Genomic DNA, 14,816 nt, shown 5'->3' with positions numbered 1-14,816 from the left:
TGTTCTTCGGGCATATCATGCGTTCTAACCAGCACGCTCCAGGGGTGGAATACCGATGAGGTGGGCTGACACCGTGAAGAAAGCTTGTGGTTCTGTGCAGATGGCAGTCTATATGGCCCTAGACTAGACCGCGTCAAGTGGAAGGAAATCACTGTTGGTCACGATCCTCAGCCATGAGAGAACGACTAAGAAGAGAGAAATTAATATAATTATACGTTATTATATTCTTTGTAATACTAAAATAAAATATGTATATCATAAAACTTACTAGGTGTTGACTACGCTATCTCTGATGCCTGAAGTATTACTAAATTTATTTGAACAAAATATTGGTACAAAAGCGGAAGAATGGATCAAATTTTCTTGTAAGATTATCATGTCTTTTAGCGTTGAGAGTCATTAGACAGACTGTTTGTTTGAGATGTTTGTGGACGGCATTATTCAATAAAGATTAACGTTTTAATTTAAATTATATTTTGAATATAATAACGTAAAAAACGCTAATTAAAAAACTGAATGTAATTGATAATACAAGTTTCAATATTTTATCTGTGTTTCAGTTTGTCAGAAAGAAAGTGCCACTCTTGGCAAATAAGGGGTCGATAGAAAACGAAAGTGTGACATTTTTACTGTTTCAGTTTGTCCTTTTTTTTACTGTTTAGGCCCTTTATCTATATTAAATAAATTTAATCGAGTAGAGCAAAGAATTCATTAAAATTAATCATTTCTGCTGTGGTATTAACAGATTAACCCATTTTTTTTTTAATAGTTATTTTATTTAGAAATTCATAGTTCATTATTGCATAACACTATATCTAATACATTGTATAAGTCACCTCTTCTTTTAAACAATATACATTTACGTTAAAAATTTGAACGAACGAGCGACAAAATGCGTGCGATAACCATACTCTTATTTTCCTGCCTTTTCGGGATATATTCCTGTCAAACCTACGACCTGGTTCTTGGAAAACCGTCCGGCCGTGACGTCATCATTTTCGAGTCAAAAGAAGTCAAATATGGCATTAAGTACAGCGTCCGGACATCTATCGTGGAATACCCCCCACCAGGGAAGCAGAGCTTCGCGTACATAACCGCTATTCTGGTGAAGGACAATGACCGGTTTGGGGGCGGCTACCCGAGGATCGTAAGGGGCGGTGTTGGACAGAAATATGTGGAAATTGAATTGATTAGTCAAAGGGACTATGGTTTCAATTTCACGGTAACCATTTATGGACGATATTGATGACCTCCTATTGTGATATACAAAAATATTTAGTGTATATTATGTGTACAATAGATGATTTAGAGCTATTCATTTAGCTTTGAATAAAAAAAAACTATTTAAAATTTGTTGTTTCATTTCAAAGTATTATGCATAATTAACATAGGCCGTATTTTCCGTGTGAAATCATAAATATGTATCTGTGATAAACTGTTCTAATTACGGTTATTACTGATTACTCCAAATTAAAGTAATAAAAGTATCATACCTGTAGCAGGACTAGAACCTGCGACCTATTGAAACACACATAAATAAATAAATAAAAAATAGGAGAGAGGGGGGGTCCTTAGTTTAGAGCTGATAAAGACGAACTGTGTGAATGACACCCAACTGCTACAGTTACAAGTAATGCTCTAGCTAGCGAGCTGCCTATCTAACTTCAACAAAAACTACTGTAATGTGAATAACTTTACTTTGTAAACAAACAGCGGAAAGAGGTGTCGTTATACTATGACTCGTTAACATGAATGTTTTTGTGACTGTAGTCATAGCAACCAAATTTAACCGAAATTGCAACCCTGAATTTGCAAAGTAATTTGAAAAATGTTATTTGAGCAAAACATTTGAAATTCTGAATAACATATACACAATGTTAATATAATTACACAAAACTATTTTTACCACAACTGACGAAGGCTCTCTTGCTACTTCTATTAAAGCTATGAAAATTGGAGGTGATTTTCCAATATTGCATGGCATCACGTCAATATAATTATGACGTAATTACCTAACTGTTGGGAAAAGGCAAGAATCTTATATACATACTGGATGTTGCACGCCGAACATTACTTTGAAGCCAGAAAATTTGACCTTGAATTACGTCACGCCGGTCTTGCATCTCTTTCTTTAGGGTGTCCATGATTAAGCATACATTAGGGATATCCCGCGGAATTTGACGTATTACGTTTATACGACTGATTGATTTTGTAATTTATTAAATTCAAATCCGATCAACCGTTTTATCACGAACGTGAACATCCATCCCCACAAACTCAAGTAAAAGGTAAAAAAATACTAATTTGTCCATAATTTGTCAGTCGTCAATAAGGTCCATTTCTATGCCACTCTGCAGTTACTCGACCTTACTGATGTCCGGCAAAAGGTTACCTTTTCCTAAGAACACCACAAATACGATACAGTTTTTACCAGTGGTAAACTAGGTACTGGTTTTTTCCTCATAGAATCCTGAGCGTGGCGAGTGTAGCAACATGAGGCTTATACAACTTATCGTTTACCAAAGAGGATCGAGTATTATAGAAAATTACTGTCAAAGTAAAATGTGTAATCACAGTGCATAGACTGCCGACATCTCTCGACACAGGCTTAAAACCTTTGAACCTCCGTTTTGACAATATTCTCAGCTTGATATGATATTGATATGTGTTAAAATGTCAAATATTAATATTAGCGCCATCTAGCTGAGCGTACCCCAAAGGTGTATCGCCATCTAGCTCACCGTACCTTTTTCTGTATGGTTTTGAGGTACGTTTTTTTCTTAGACTTTATCTGTCTATACGGAGTTACATAAGTATTTGTCTTTTACTAACTGACACCTGTGTTTATTAAAGCATGCAATGGAATATATATTTTAGTGTTTCGGTCACTTTAAACCATCACAATAATATTTTGGTAGTAACTACTGGGAAAACTAATCCCAGTAGCTATCAACCCCCGGTGTGGTAATTAACAATGTGGGGAAAATCCCAGTAGTTAGGACAGGTAAAAACTTGGTGGTAACTAGTGGGAATAGCCACAAAATTATAAGGGAAGTATTTGTCAATGGGGAAATAATGAAATACTAGGACGTTTTAAAACAGTATCTTTATTTTTAAGCGCCGCCCCAAATCTCAAGGAAGGTGGTTCTCAATTCGTACGTATTTCAATTCTCTTCGCATGTATATAATATATGTATCTCAATTTAATGTTTATGCCACGACGACCGGTCTGGCTCAGTCGGTAGTGACCCTGCCTGCTAAGCCGCGGTCCTGGGTTCGAATCCCGGTAAGGGCATTTATTTGTGTGATGAGCACTGATATTTGTTCCTGAGTCATGGATGTTTTCTATGTATATAAGTATGTATTTATCTATTTAAGTATGTATATCGTCGCTTAGCACCCATAGTACAAGCTTTGCTTAGTTCGGGGCTAAGTTGATCTGTGTAAGGTGTCCCCAATATTTATTATTTATTTATTTATATCTCCGTCGTTGCTGGACCGATTTTTAAAATTTCTTTCTGTGTCATAATCTTCAGGCTTAAAATGCAAATCTGCAAATTGTCGAACGCTCTGAAACATTTCCTTTTATCGGTACAATCGACAGCCAACGCTGCCTCCTTCCTTCATCTTTTGGAACACTGAAAAGTTTGATATTATTCATGTTCATTGTAAAGACATAAACAATAAAGTTGGTATTATTATACTGTGATATGAACTATGAACATAGAAACCGTACCAAGTTGATAGATTTAGCTCCATTCAATAAGAGTAAATACCATGCAAGAAAAAAGATTGGTCACCCTAGTCGTAAAACCACACATAGCATTATTTTTCTTTTAAGGTCATATTTATCCTTCTAAACCTATTCGTGGGAATTTTGATATAATTTGAGACAATGAAAACAATATAATGATAAGAACTAACCAAGATTACAAGCAAAATAGCAGAAAATTTATTGCCAGTGAGGTTTATGAACATTTTGGTAAAATAAGTACTTACTTGTGAAATTTTACGTCGGATTTCGGTTTCCATTTACTTCCACAATGGTTCACTATGCAATACATAGCGCAAAACTTAAGTAAATCGTCGAAAAACGTTTATTTCGCAAAATAAATCTCTGAATCGGTGTATGAATTTTGACAATTCTGACATATCGGGCATATTTTTTTATTATTAGTGTTCCCATAGTACGCAGGAGGTAAATACTGGAGAAATAAGGTTTTTGATTGAGTTTTTTTTTCGTATAATACAAAGAAAAGTAAGTCAATTTGATTGAAGAATGTTTTATACTTTTTTTTTTAATAACTTATCTGGCAATACATCACAGTGTTGGAATGAGTTAGAACATAGGAGTAAAGGTGAATGAACCTGGCTTCAACTCATTGGTCGGCACGCACTATCCAGAGATATATATAAAATTCTTGGGAAAAGGTCTCTCTCAAATTTCTCCACGTATCCCTATCCCCAAAAGTCTCCCACCAGACTCGTCAAGCCATATCTGGCGACGTCTATCGTTGCGCCACTTGCGCCTTACAATTTAAAATGATGTTGTTATATATTTGTTAGCCTGTTGCGTCCCACTGCTGGGCAAAGGCCTCCCCTGTCTTTTTCCACGCGTCTCGGTTTAAGGCAATGTTTGGCCAATCTTTTAGAAAGACGTCAAATGACGTAACTAGGTAAGAAAAATGTTAATTAGTTTATGCAAGACGGGAAAGTACAATAAGCGAGGAAGTACGGATCACAAGATATGACTATGTGATGTGTGTTCATGACATTGCGGCGTCATAGCTGATGGATGGACGTGTTGTATTCAGGGGATGCCGTTATGCAGGAAAGAACCAAGAATTACTTTATGAAAAGAAAATCATGTATAATAGCTACGTAACTGTAACATTTAATGGATGGTGGAAAGTGAAGTTTTTTCTGAGAGCCCTTTATCCCTATTGAGGATAATATTACAATACACTGGTCTGTACAATTGTACAAATGTACATGTACCCGTACATTACATTTCAGTTTGGTTATCTTTTAAGATTCTTACAAAATGCCAACAAATTAATGATACTAAGTACACAAATTTGTCTTGGACTAGCAAGTACCTACCTGAGTACATAATAGGATATAATTATGTATGAATACGGAATGGTAATACTTACAGAGATTAGATTACACACTATGAAATTGTTTGTGTTGTCTAGATTGCTTCCACAGTATTTTAAATAATGCAATTTGCTAATTGCAAAAATGTTTTATTTATTAGATAACGACCCTGAAAATGCATTACCTACTCATACCTATTCATAATATAACATCGAACTTGTTCAAGAAATCTGCTCACTTTGTATTTCGTCAACCTTAACTAAGAATTACCTATTAGTTCTGTGGTTTGACAGAAACTTAACTAGTCATAAATGACGTCCAATAAACACAGGCCTTTGCGTCTATAACAGATGATTCAAGCAGCATCCTTGTAACACTTACGTTCGTGGCTGTATAGCCCAATTCGAGAGAGAATCCCTCGTCCGCACACACGGCAGGTGTATGCTCCCCCAGATGGGCGGGGGTTAGAGGCCTGCTCGTGACGCCTTATGCGTTTATCATTTAAGCAGGGGAACCGTGGTTGGTTTGACCGTCATGGACAACACGGCGCCACGTGAGTCGGTCTTCGGCCAGTCGCTGCCATTGGTTGCATGGACCATGTCACGCTTCACGCAATCTTTAAAGTTTGTATGGAAAATACGTTGATATTTGTGCACTCGACAAAAATAAACATAAGTAACACAAAGTGCATCATACCTCTTTGTTACATAACGCCATCCCGCTATATAAAAGAATGGCGTCTCATTATCACCTCAAACGAACGAACAAAATGCGCGCGCTAACCGCCTTATCGCTCCTCTGCCTTTTCGCGGCCTATTCCTGCCAGAGCCACGACCTGGTGATCGGCCAGACCACATACGGGGACGTAGCCTTATACAAGATCAACGAGGTCAAATATGGCTTCCCTCTCTTCGTGAGGACCAGCATTATTGAATACCCAGAACCAGGGCTGCATAACTTCGCCTACATCAAAGCTATCCACATTAAGGACAATGATCGCGATGGCTCGGGGGGCTACCCTACGATTTCTGCTGGCGGTGTTGGACAGCGGTTCGTGAAGATCAAGTTGAAATCCCAGCGAAGCGGCGGGCTGAACTTCACGGTGACCATCTATGGACGATATTGATTTGTTTTCCTGTAACTTATGTGCGCCTGGTGCATTATGTAAATAATTTATTTTCTTGTCAGTATTAAAGTGCCATTCAAATCTTGTTAATTATATTTTGTTTTATTATACGTACTTAAACTATCTAGAAACACGTGGTGGATCAAAAATACCGTTATTTGGCCACTACAATAATCCCTTTTGTTTTTTTTTAAAGATGTCTTGTAAAACTATTGTACAAAATGATATTCATGAATATTAATAATGCCCAATAGAACTGTTAACAATTGAACATAATAGTACATAACGATACAAGTGCGTAAAAAAGGAAGTTTTCCTTTTCGCACGTGTATTGTCCGACGATTTTTAGTACAGATCGCCCTCCGAAGTTTCGACCTGACATCACTATCACGGGATCCCTTTCTTTCCCATAAACTTATTGTTCATATTTTCGTTAGTCAGAAGTTGTTATTCATATATTTTGTGGTCATAAACATCACTAGTCATAATTTTCGTTACGAATAATGTTTAATGGTTCTAACAATAACAAACCATAATATTTGATATCATAATCTCAAAAGTCATAAAGTTGATGAGTATAAAATTGAAAAGTATAACAATAATTATTCAAAAATATTATTAAGCATATATTTTGAAGCCCTACTGATTGTTCTGCATATAGATTAAATGTCTAAAATTCACAGAAAATTTTTATACATAAAATATTATTTATGACTTCAAAACAAAAAGTAACCCTATTCCTCAGGTAGGTTGTTAGTTTCCTTTGATTCCTTAGAGCGGAAATAGGAGCTCCGAGTAGCGGGGCTCCGTCTACTCATTGGTGGAACTAAATTGTTTTAAAAATAACCCTTTTCCTCGTGTAGGTTCGTTAGTTTCCTTTTGTACCTTAGAGCGGAAATAGGAGGCCCGCGTAGCGGGGCTCCGTCGACTTATTGACGGAACAAAATTGTTTCAAAAAGCAACCCTCGTGTAGTTAGTTTCGTTAGTTTCCTTTTGCTAGTTATCTTTTGTCCTTAAAAGCGGATATAGAAGTTGTCGACGTCATCTCCTTGACGAGACCAATTGGTTTAATAGGTGCCATGAAAGTTTAATAAATACTGAGGAAGTTAGTAAGCCAAATTACAACTTACGAAAATGCGGACGAAAAAACATTGCAACATTTTTATGGGAAACGATAGGGATCCCATTGAATGCTATTAGTGAAGAAACACATGGTTATTAATCATTATGACTTGTGATAAAATCCTTAGAACAATTATTCCGAATAAGTTTATTTCCTTCAACATTATGGATTTTTACAACTATGGACTTTGATTATTATGTCTAATAAATTTTATGACTAACAATAATTATGTCTTTCAAAAATCGGAACTACAATTTCTGACGTTTAATTTTATGACTAGTGATAATATGACTAAGAAAAATTATGACGGAAAACGTTATGGATAGTAAAAATCGGACTTAAAAAATTATGGGAACCAATAGAGACCCCACTATCACTATCACTACATACTCTACATAGTATAAAACAAAGTCGCTTTCTCTGTCCCTATGTCCCTGTGTATGCTTAAATCTTTAAAACTACGCAACGGATTTTGATGCAGTTTTTTTAATAGATAGAGTGATTCTAGAGGAAGGTTTACATGTAGGTATAGTACCCGTGCGAAGCCGGGGCGGGTCGCTAGTATATTATAATGAAATGAACCACTTCTCGCACTAGTGCGTAAAAAAACACCATCTGTAATTCTGTACTATACAATTATTAAATTAACGTCAACATTAGGTAACTGCTAGGTATATTTGTAATTTTTCCCCTCACTAGCTCGGAAACACGTGTTTTGTCCTTTAATACCAACGGGTAAAAACGCATTTTATCCACTAGTGGGTAAAGTAATTTGACCTTGAATATAATCAAATTAACTGCTATAAAATTGATAAAAGTAGGTGAATCTAGTAATAAAGATGATTTACCTCCTGTGAAACTACTGGAAGCAGTGATAAACGCATTTTTGCATTGTAGTTTCCTCGCTGTAGTGAGGGGAAAAGTTTTGCGTTACACTCAGGTGCAAATGTATTTTACTTCTCGTGTGTTAAAAAACTCGCAAGTTCAGGATTCTATTCTCGAACCACTCGCTTCGCTCGTGGTTCAACTATGGAATCCTTTCACTTGCTCGTTTTTCAATTCCACACTCGGCGTTAAAATACAACTTTGCACCCTTGTATAACAAATAACTATTACGTGTTAACAAAAACCCTACTTAATTATTATTTTATTATTATTAAATCATTTATTTCAGGCAACTTTAGTCCATAGATACACATATTCACAAAAGAAAAGAAAGAAACAAAAGAAAATTACAATGAAAACAAATTAAATTAAATTAGATCAAGGATATACATAAGATATATTGATTGGTACCATACTCTTAATACATGTAGGAGGAACAATCGTAGGAGGAATACTTTGAATAGGTATTGTGACCCTGTCACGAACTAATTATTGTACATGTAAGTACCTAATTATGTAGAAAATTCGATATGCATAAGAAGAGAACGTCATTTGAGACATCATCGGTTACTAGTTACCACAAGGATGCCAAGAGTTCAGGACCTACGGGCCGATTTTTGAGTCTCACGCGTTCGAATTTAGAATAATAGGCAAGTCACCGTTTTCAACCGGTATATTAGTGACAGTGAGACTCAAAAATCGGCGCCCTAGCGTGAAAAATGGAAATGGAATTATCCATATGCCTATCTTCTTTCTAATACTCCTGCTAATGTTAAGTGATCAATTGATCATCGAACTGTAATAAATATTGCATGGACACATTATATATGGAATTCATTCATAAAGTGGCCCTGCACTTTTGCAGCTGGGTGATTAAAGCGTAAGTAGTAAGTGATAACACCAAAAGGTGCCTATAGGTATCTGAAAAGTTATTCTGAGGATGTAGAAATCATGGAGATAATGTTTCAAATATGTACGAGTAGGTATACTACTACGTAGTAATTATACTTAACTGTATTAGTATCCTTTGCTAAAAATATAAATAAATAAAAAATAGGTGTCCATGGGCAGCGGTGATCACTTACCATCAGGCGACCTGTCTGCTCGTTTGCCTCCTATCCCATAAAAAAAAATAACTTATTGAGCAAGGAACGCGACCCAATTTGAGAAAGACGCTAACCAACAAATCTTTTTTTTACAGGTTTAAGTTCCTATTAAAACCATGTAAAAACCCTAAAAAGTCAACAGGGACTTTCCGTCAACTTATTTACATTGCGAAACTGTCCGCCTTATCTTGGAACAGTTGGAACACTGACGGGCAAACAAATCAGTCAGCCATCGTGTAGTCATCTATTTACTCTTGGATAAAAATGTGTACTAAACTAAATAATTCATTACGAAATAAACAGGGCGCGTTCGGATAATATTTAACTTCGACTCCATATGGATTCATGAAATGAGATATTCCTTTAATTTGTACGTCTCCATAGTACAATAATTTTCTCTAAACGAATAATTAAGAGAGTGCCTATTTTTTACTAAACGTATATACATAGGCACCTGCCAACAACGCGGTAGTGTCATACATAATTAAAAATATAGACAGTTGCCTCCCCATTTTAATGAGGAGGCACACTGACATTTTATTCCGCCAGGCGGCGCCTGTGCAAGTGTCTAGGCATGTCACTGTCATTCATATGTGAGAGAGAGAAAAAACGTATCATCTTCTCGCTCTCACGTATGAAATTCTTTATCTGTGCAATGCAAGTGCAATGAACTAATAAGGTGGCGCCATCTGTCATAACCTTTGAGTGTGCCTCCTCGTTGCAATCACATTACCTACTCGATCACAACAATTTGTCTTTTTACACACACCTAAATAATTTCATACACAGTACCTAATTTCTGTCTCAACTGTCTTCTCCCTTGTTCCAGCAACATGGGCCTCCTCGAGTTCGAGAAGTGGTCGAACCAGGACGTGTTCTCCGAGAAGTCCCGGCTCTGCGCCAAGCTCCGCGGCCTGACGCCCGGTCAGCGACGCGTGTGCCGACGGCACCGCGACCATATGACGGTGGTGGGAGATGGCGTCAAGCAGGGGATAAGGGAGTGCCAGTACCAGTTCCATCAGAGAAGGTGGAATTGTACTATCATGAAGGATGAGACGGTGTTTGGACCTCTCACTCTTATAGGTAAGTCTCCCGCAATACCTCATGGAACTAGAGTAAAGGCGTGTATGTGGACGGCAAAGGGACCATGTATGCCGGTGGTGGGAAGTGGCGTCAATCAGGGGATAAGATAGTGCCAGTACCAGTTCCAGAAACGGAAGTGGAACTGTACCATCATAAAGGATGAGACGGTGATCGGACCTCTCACTCTAATAGGTAAGTCCACCGCAATACCACATTAAACTAGAGTAAAGTAGTGCGTAGAAGATATGAGATCTAATGATGGTGGTGGGAAATGGTATCAAGAATAAGGGAGTGTCAGTATCAGTTCCAGTAGAGAAGGTGGAATTGTACTATCATGAAGGATGAAACGGTGTTCGGACCTCTTATTCTCATTGGTAAGTCCAACAGAACAGAATACCACATGAAACCAGAGTAAATGAGTGTTTGCCGACGGCATAGAGACCATGTGACGGTGGTGGGGGGTGACGGTGGTGGGGGATGACGTCAAGCAGGGGATTAGGGAGTGCCAGTATCAGTTCCAGCAGAGGAAATGGAACTGTACGGTCATGAAGGATGAGACATACAGTATTGAAACCGTTTACTCTTATTTGGTTATTTCACTAATTATTGCCAACTCATCGCCACATGCCTAGGCATTAGCGAAGTTTTTGTATGTACGTTGCTTATGCTTATTTATGTATGTTGATATTTATCTATTCGAGTATCGTATATACATTCAATACACATAGGTACATACGATATAAATATTCGCGAGATCGGTAGGAACCATCGAGTCTACATATCGTGTTTTTGCGTTTTGTCTGTCCGAATTATAGGTATTTTCCTCCAATTAAAGCATTGTCTTATTTAGGACGATATCCACACAGCCACATAAATCACATCTAATCAACGTCATAAAACTCCGAGACCAACAACAGCTCGGTTTTATTTCTCCATTTCTAGTAGTAAAAGATCGGAATAGTGGCGTCACAGCACATGCTACACAGACACCGCATAATGAAAAGTCTACAAAAAGTACAAGGTCACCTACGATGTACATTTTTTGTAAAATGCTTAAATATTTGGGTAGCAAGATTGGGTTTGATTCAATAGGTACCGTTAGAGTTGCCCAAATTCAAAGTAGGATACCTCCAACTGTCAGATATTGCGATTTTTGTATTAAAGAAAGAAGTGGCTGAGTAGATACTCGTACTAACTCCCGTTAAGCGTACGCTGAGAGAAAATACAACCAGTTTTCATGTTCGTTCAACAAGTTTTTTGGTTAAAATAGCGCCTACGTGCTCTTTGATTCAAACAACAAGCTACTTGTCATTTGAATCGGCAATATATTTGAATCAACAAGTCGATTTTATAAAAACAACCTGACACATATTGTTTTAAACATACGTTTGGCTGATTCAAACGGATAAACCGCAACAAGTCGAACTTGTTAAATTTACAATGCAAATTTCTCTCAGTGTAGGTGCTGACCTCAAATACTTTATAGTTGCCACCCTGCGCATACCCTAAGCGCATGTCAGTGTCAGTTAAGGATCGTAGCTTCAGGGTACGGAGCCAAATGTTTCTGCATTGGAGCGACAGAGCGAGACTGCGTTTCGATCGGCGTCTAGCATCAACGATCGCTTTTTCGGCTAGGCCGACAGGAGCAAGAAACAAGACTAGTAGTGTTCTTAGTAAGTAAATACATCGTGTTTCGCCTAGTTGAGGTGGTCTGTGCACAGTAAATCAGTTAGTGTCCGCGCCCGACAAGATTTAGGGCTCTGTGGAGTTTCCAGCAAGTAGCGACTCAGCGCGGATTCCTGGCTGGCGCGAGTTTGAAATTGATAAACGCTCCCGCATTTTGAAAATGGAAATGAGAAATGAGCATGCTTCTAGGACTGACACCCATAGAAGGAGTTTTGGACCAAGTATGACGAACATTTGATTTATTATATCGTCCAGTTGTCAACTCAATTTACCTGTTGGTTTTAGACAAATTACTTTTCATCTTACATTTATATAAACTTCGAGAGAAGGATGTGGAAACTACTTATGTAAGAAGTTCCATTTTCCGTGAAATTATAAGGTCTACGCAGTTACATCTATTCTGTAATTTAATTATGGCGTAGGTAATAAAACTGTAAATTAAGTCTTCAAATGAAGCTAAAACTAAATACTTAAATTAAACATGTAAAATCGGGGAACTCACGTAAAATTGTCGAAGGTAGCTCGACATGTTTCGCTCCGTAACGGGGAGCATTTTCATTGAGCACGTGCGATTATGATGCATCATATGATGCGATGAGCTGAGGCCCGCAGTCTGCGTCGGGATACCATCGGCATCGCGCGTGCTCAATGAAAATGCTCCTGTCGAAACATGTCGAACGACCTTCGACAATTTTACGTGAGTTACCCGATTTTACATGCTTAATAAGTATGTTAGTGTCTCACGCTAGTTTTATTACTTAAATTCAATTTTCGCTTTTCATACATTGTTTAGTTTCAATGATTTTTTTATGAAGTAAATATTCAGATTCCACTATATTATTCAATACCAAAGCCCCTTCCCATTATAAGCGAATCGAAACATAGATTCACAAAGAAAATGTAGAAAAGCGAAAGTAGCCCCTTTTATTCCGTCTGATCTAACAGAAATACTTTATGATATTTTTATAGGCGCTGTCAGCGACAAGTATGGTAATTTGTGTATTTTTATCTCTCTGTTATTGTTCTATGATTGGGTGAATGGTACATGGTATATAAATACTGTACGTACATATACAAAAAATATCAAGGTTACATAAAATAGGATGTTTAATACATACACCGTTTTTTTTTGTTTTCCGTTAAATTCAACACGTCGTTAGGTTCACTATCAGGAACCACCCTGTATATCACTTTTAGTTATACAGGGTGGTTCCTGATAGTGAAATTTTTTTTCGTCGTTTTCATACATAATAAATAAATTTATCACTGTGTGAGACCCTTTAGAACAACATTCAAGTTAGTGTCGAGTGATTGACGGCACTGTCAAAACAAATAACTTTAGGAAGTGGTAAGGGCTGTCAGCCTGTCACACACGTGTACAGTAATAATTTTTATTTTTTGAATAACTGCAGGATAACCGTAAGAGTTAAGACGCTAGTTTTTTAGAGAAATTAATTGTATTTGCCCGTGTGATGGCGGGTTAAGAATTTCACCACCCCCTTTCTTCCCGTGGGTGTCGTAGAAGGCGACTGTGGGATATGGGTTAAATTGTGGCGTAGGCGAGAGGCTGGCAACCTATCACTGCAATGTCACAATTTCTTGTTCTTTCAACTCCTTTTTGCCAGCGGCACTGAAACTTGAGTAGTTCATGTACTCTGCCTACCCCTTTATGGGATACAGGCGTGATTGTATGTATGTATATTATGTATGTAATTGTATTTGATCTACGGAATTCATTAAAAACACGGTGTACCTACACATAGGTAGGAATTGATACTTATGAATCTGTATTACGCACATGTTTTTCGGTGTACGAATTGAGTAAGTTAATTACATGTGAAAATACACCAGACATTTAGGTAGAGTCCAGCCAAGCTAAGTTGGCAGCGATTTTGATGATACTGATTGTGAAAAGTTTTATTTTAAATGTGAAACTTTATGCAATTATGACATTTCCTATTTCCCAACACGTTTTTTTTAGTCTGTGAAATGTGATTACTAATATTAATTTAACCTACAAATTATGGCGTCATCGTTTAAAAAAATACCTAAGTATAAACGTTAAGGCCCACTCAAAGTACATTAAGTAGTTAAAACCTGAATAAACAAAGTATGAATAACATAATAAATTACTGGAATATGCCTTTATGCCATTAAATAATAATGAAAAGACACACACATAAATCAAATAAACAACTTAGGAAACTCTGTGGCCTTATTTTCCTTACGTCCTTGATTAACTTGGCCTTGTAAAGGTTACAGCGCTACCGAAAGCTACTAGGGAACCATAATACATTTTATTACCAGAATCGCGCCTGACTACAATCAGATTCAGACAGTCTTCACATTGGATCCTCAGCTCTGATGTGTGAGCGAGACATGTCTTTATATGCGCATAGATCTGTTCCTTTTGCGCATCAGAGCGGCGTGCGGAGTCACAACAGTGTGAGAGTCATGTCACGTTTTACAGTTTGATCATTTCCGCTGCTGGGGTGTAGCGCATTTATCGCGACAGAGGACTGGCCAGTTGCAGGTGCAATCCCTGCACTTCTTATCAACAGTCGTAATTTGTCTCCAGCATCCCGCCATCGCCCTTCACGCACGCGCCACGTTTTCATGGCTGGTGTGCTGTCGCTATCGATGTCGCACGCTTATTTCATCGCACGACTAATTTACAGTTTTATCATTATCGCTTTGTGGACAGCGT

General features: G+C 37.5%; 2 protein-coding genes across 3 annotated transcripts in view; both read left to right on the top strand.

Annotated features, from left to right (window-relative positions):
* The window catches only part of LOC125234165 (protein Wnt-5b-like), an 81,188-nt gene that overhangs the window by 42,892 nt on the left and 23,480 nt on the right, over positions 1-14,816 (top strand). Inside the window, exons 1-2 of one of the 2 annotated variants that reach the window (XM_048140377.1) lie at positions 9,605-9,710; positions 10,170-10,423. In XM_048140377.1, the coding sequence (XP_047996334.1) occupies positions 9,691-9,710; positions 10,170-10,423 (274 nt within the window). In that variant the 5' untranslated portion in view covers positions 9,605-9,690. Of the gene's footprint in view, positions 1-9,604; positions 9,711-10,169; positions 10,424-14,816 lie in introns of those variants that run through there. The other variant, XM_048140371.1, reaches the window with a different exon arrangement.
* Positions 5,849-6,319, top strand: LOC125234203 (probable salivary secreted peptide). Its single transcript, XM_048140414.1, has one exon. The coding sequence runs from the start codon at positions 5,870-5,872 to the stop codon at positions 6,224-6,226; it is 357 nt and encodes a 118-aa protein (XP_047996371.1). The 5' UTR covers positions 5,849-5,869; the 3' UTR covers positions 6,227-6,319.

This window comes from Leguminivora glycinivorella, chromosome 2 (genome assembly GCF_023078275.1).
Source record: "Leguminivora glycinivorella isolate SPB_JAAS2020 chromosome 2, LegGlyc_1.1, whole genome shotgun sequence".
Lineage (NCBI taxonomy): Eukaryota > Metazoa > Arthropoda > Insecta > Lepidoptera > Tortricidae > Leguminivora > Leguminivora glycinivorella.
The sequence above is the reverse complement of the archived record's forward strand: the minus strand, read 5'-3'. Positions and strand labels throughout refer to the sequence as shown.

Coding starts and splice junctions, on each gene's coding strand:
- LOC125234203 (XM_048140414.1), top strand. CDS start 5,870: ATGCGCGCGCTAACCGCCTTATCGCTCCTCTGCCTTTTCGCGGCCTAT.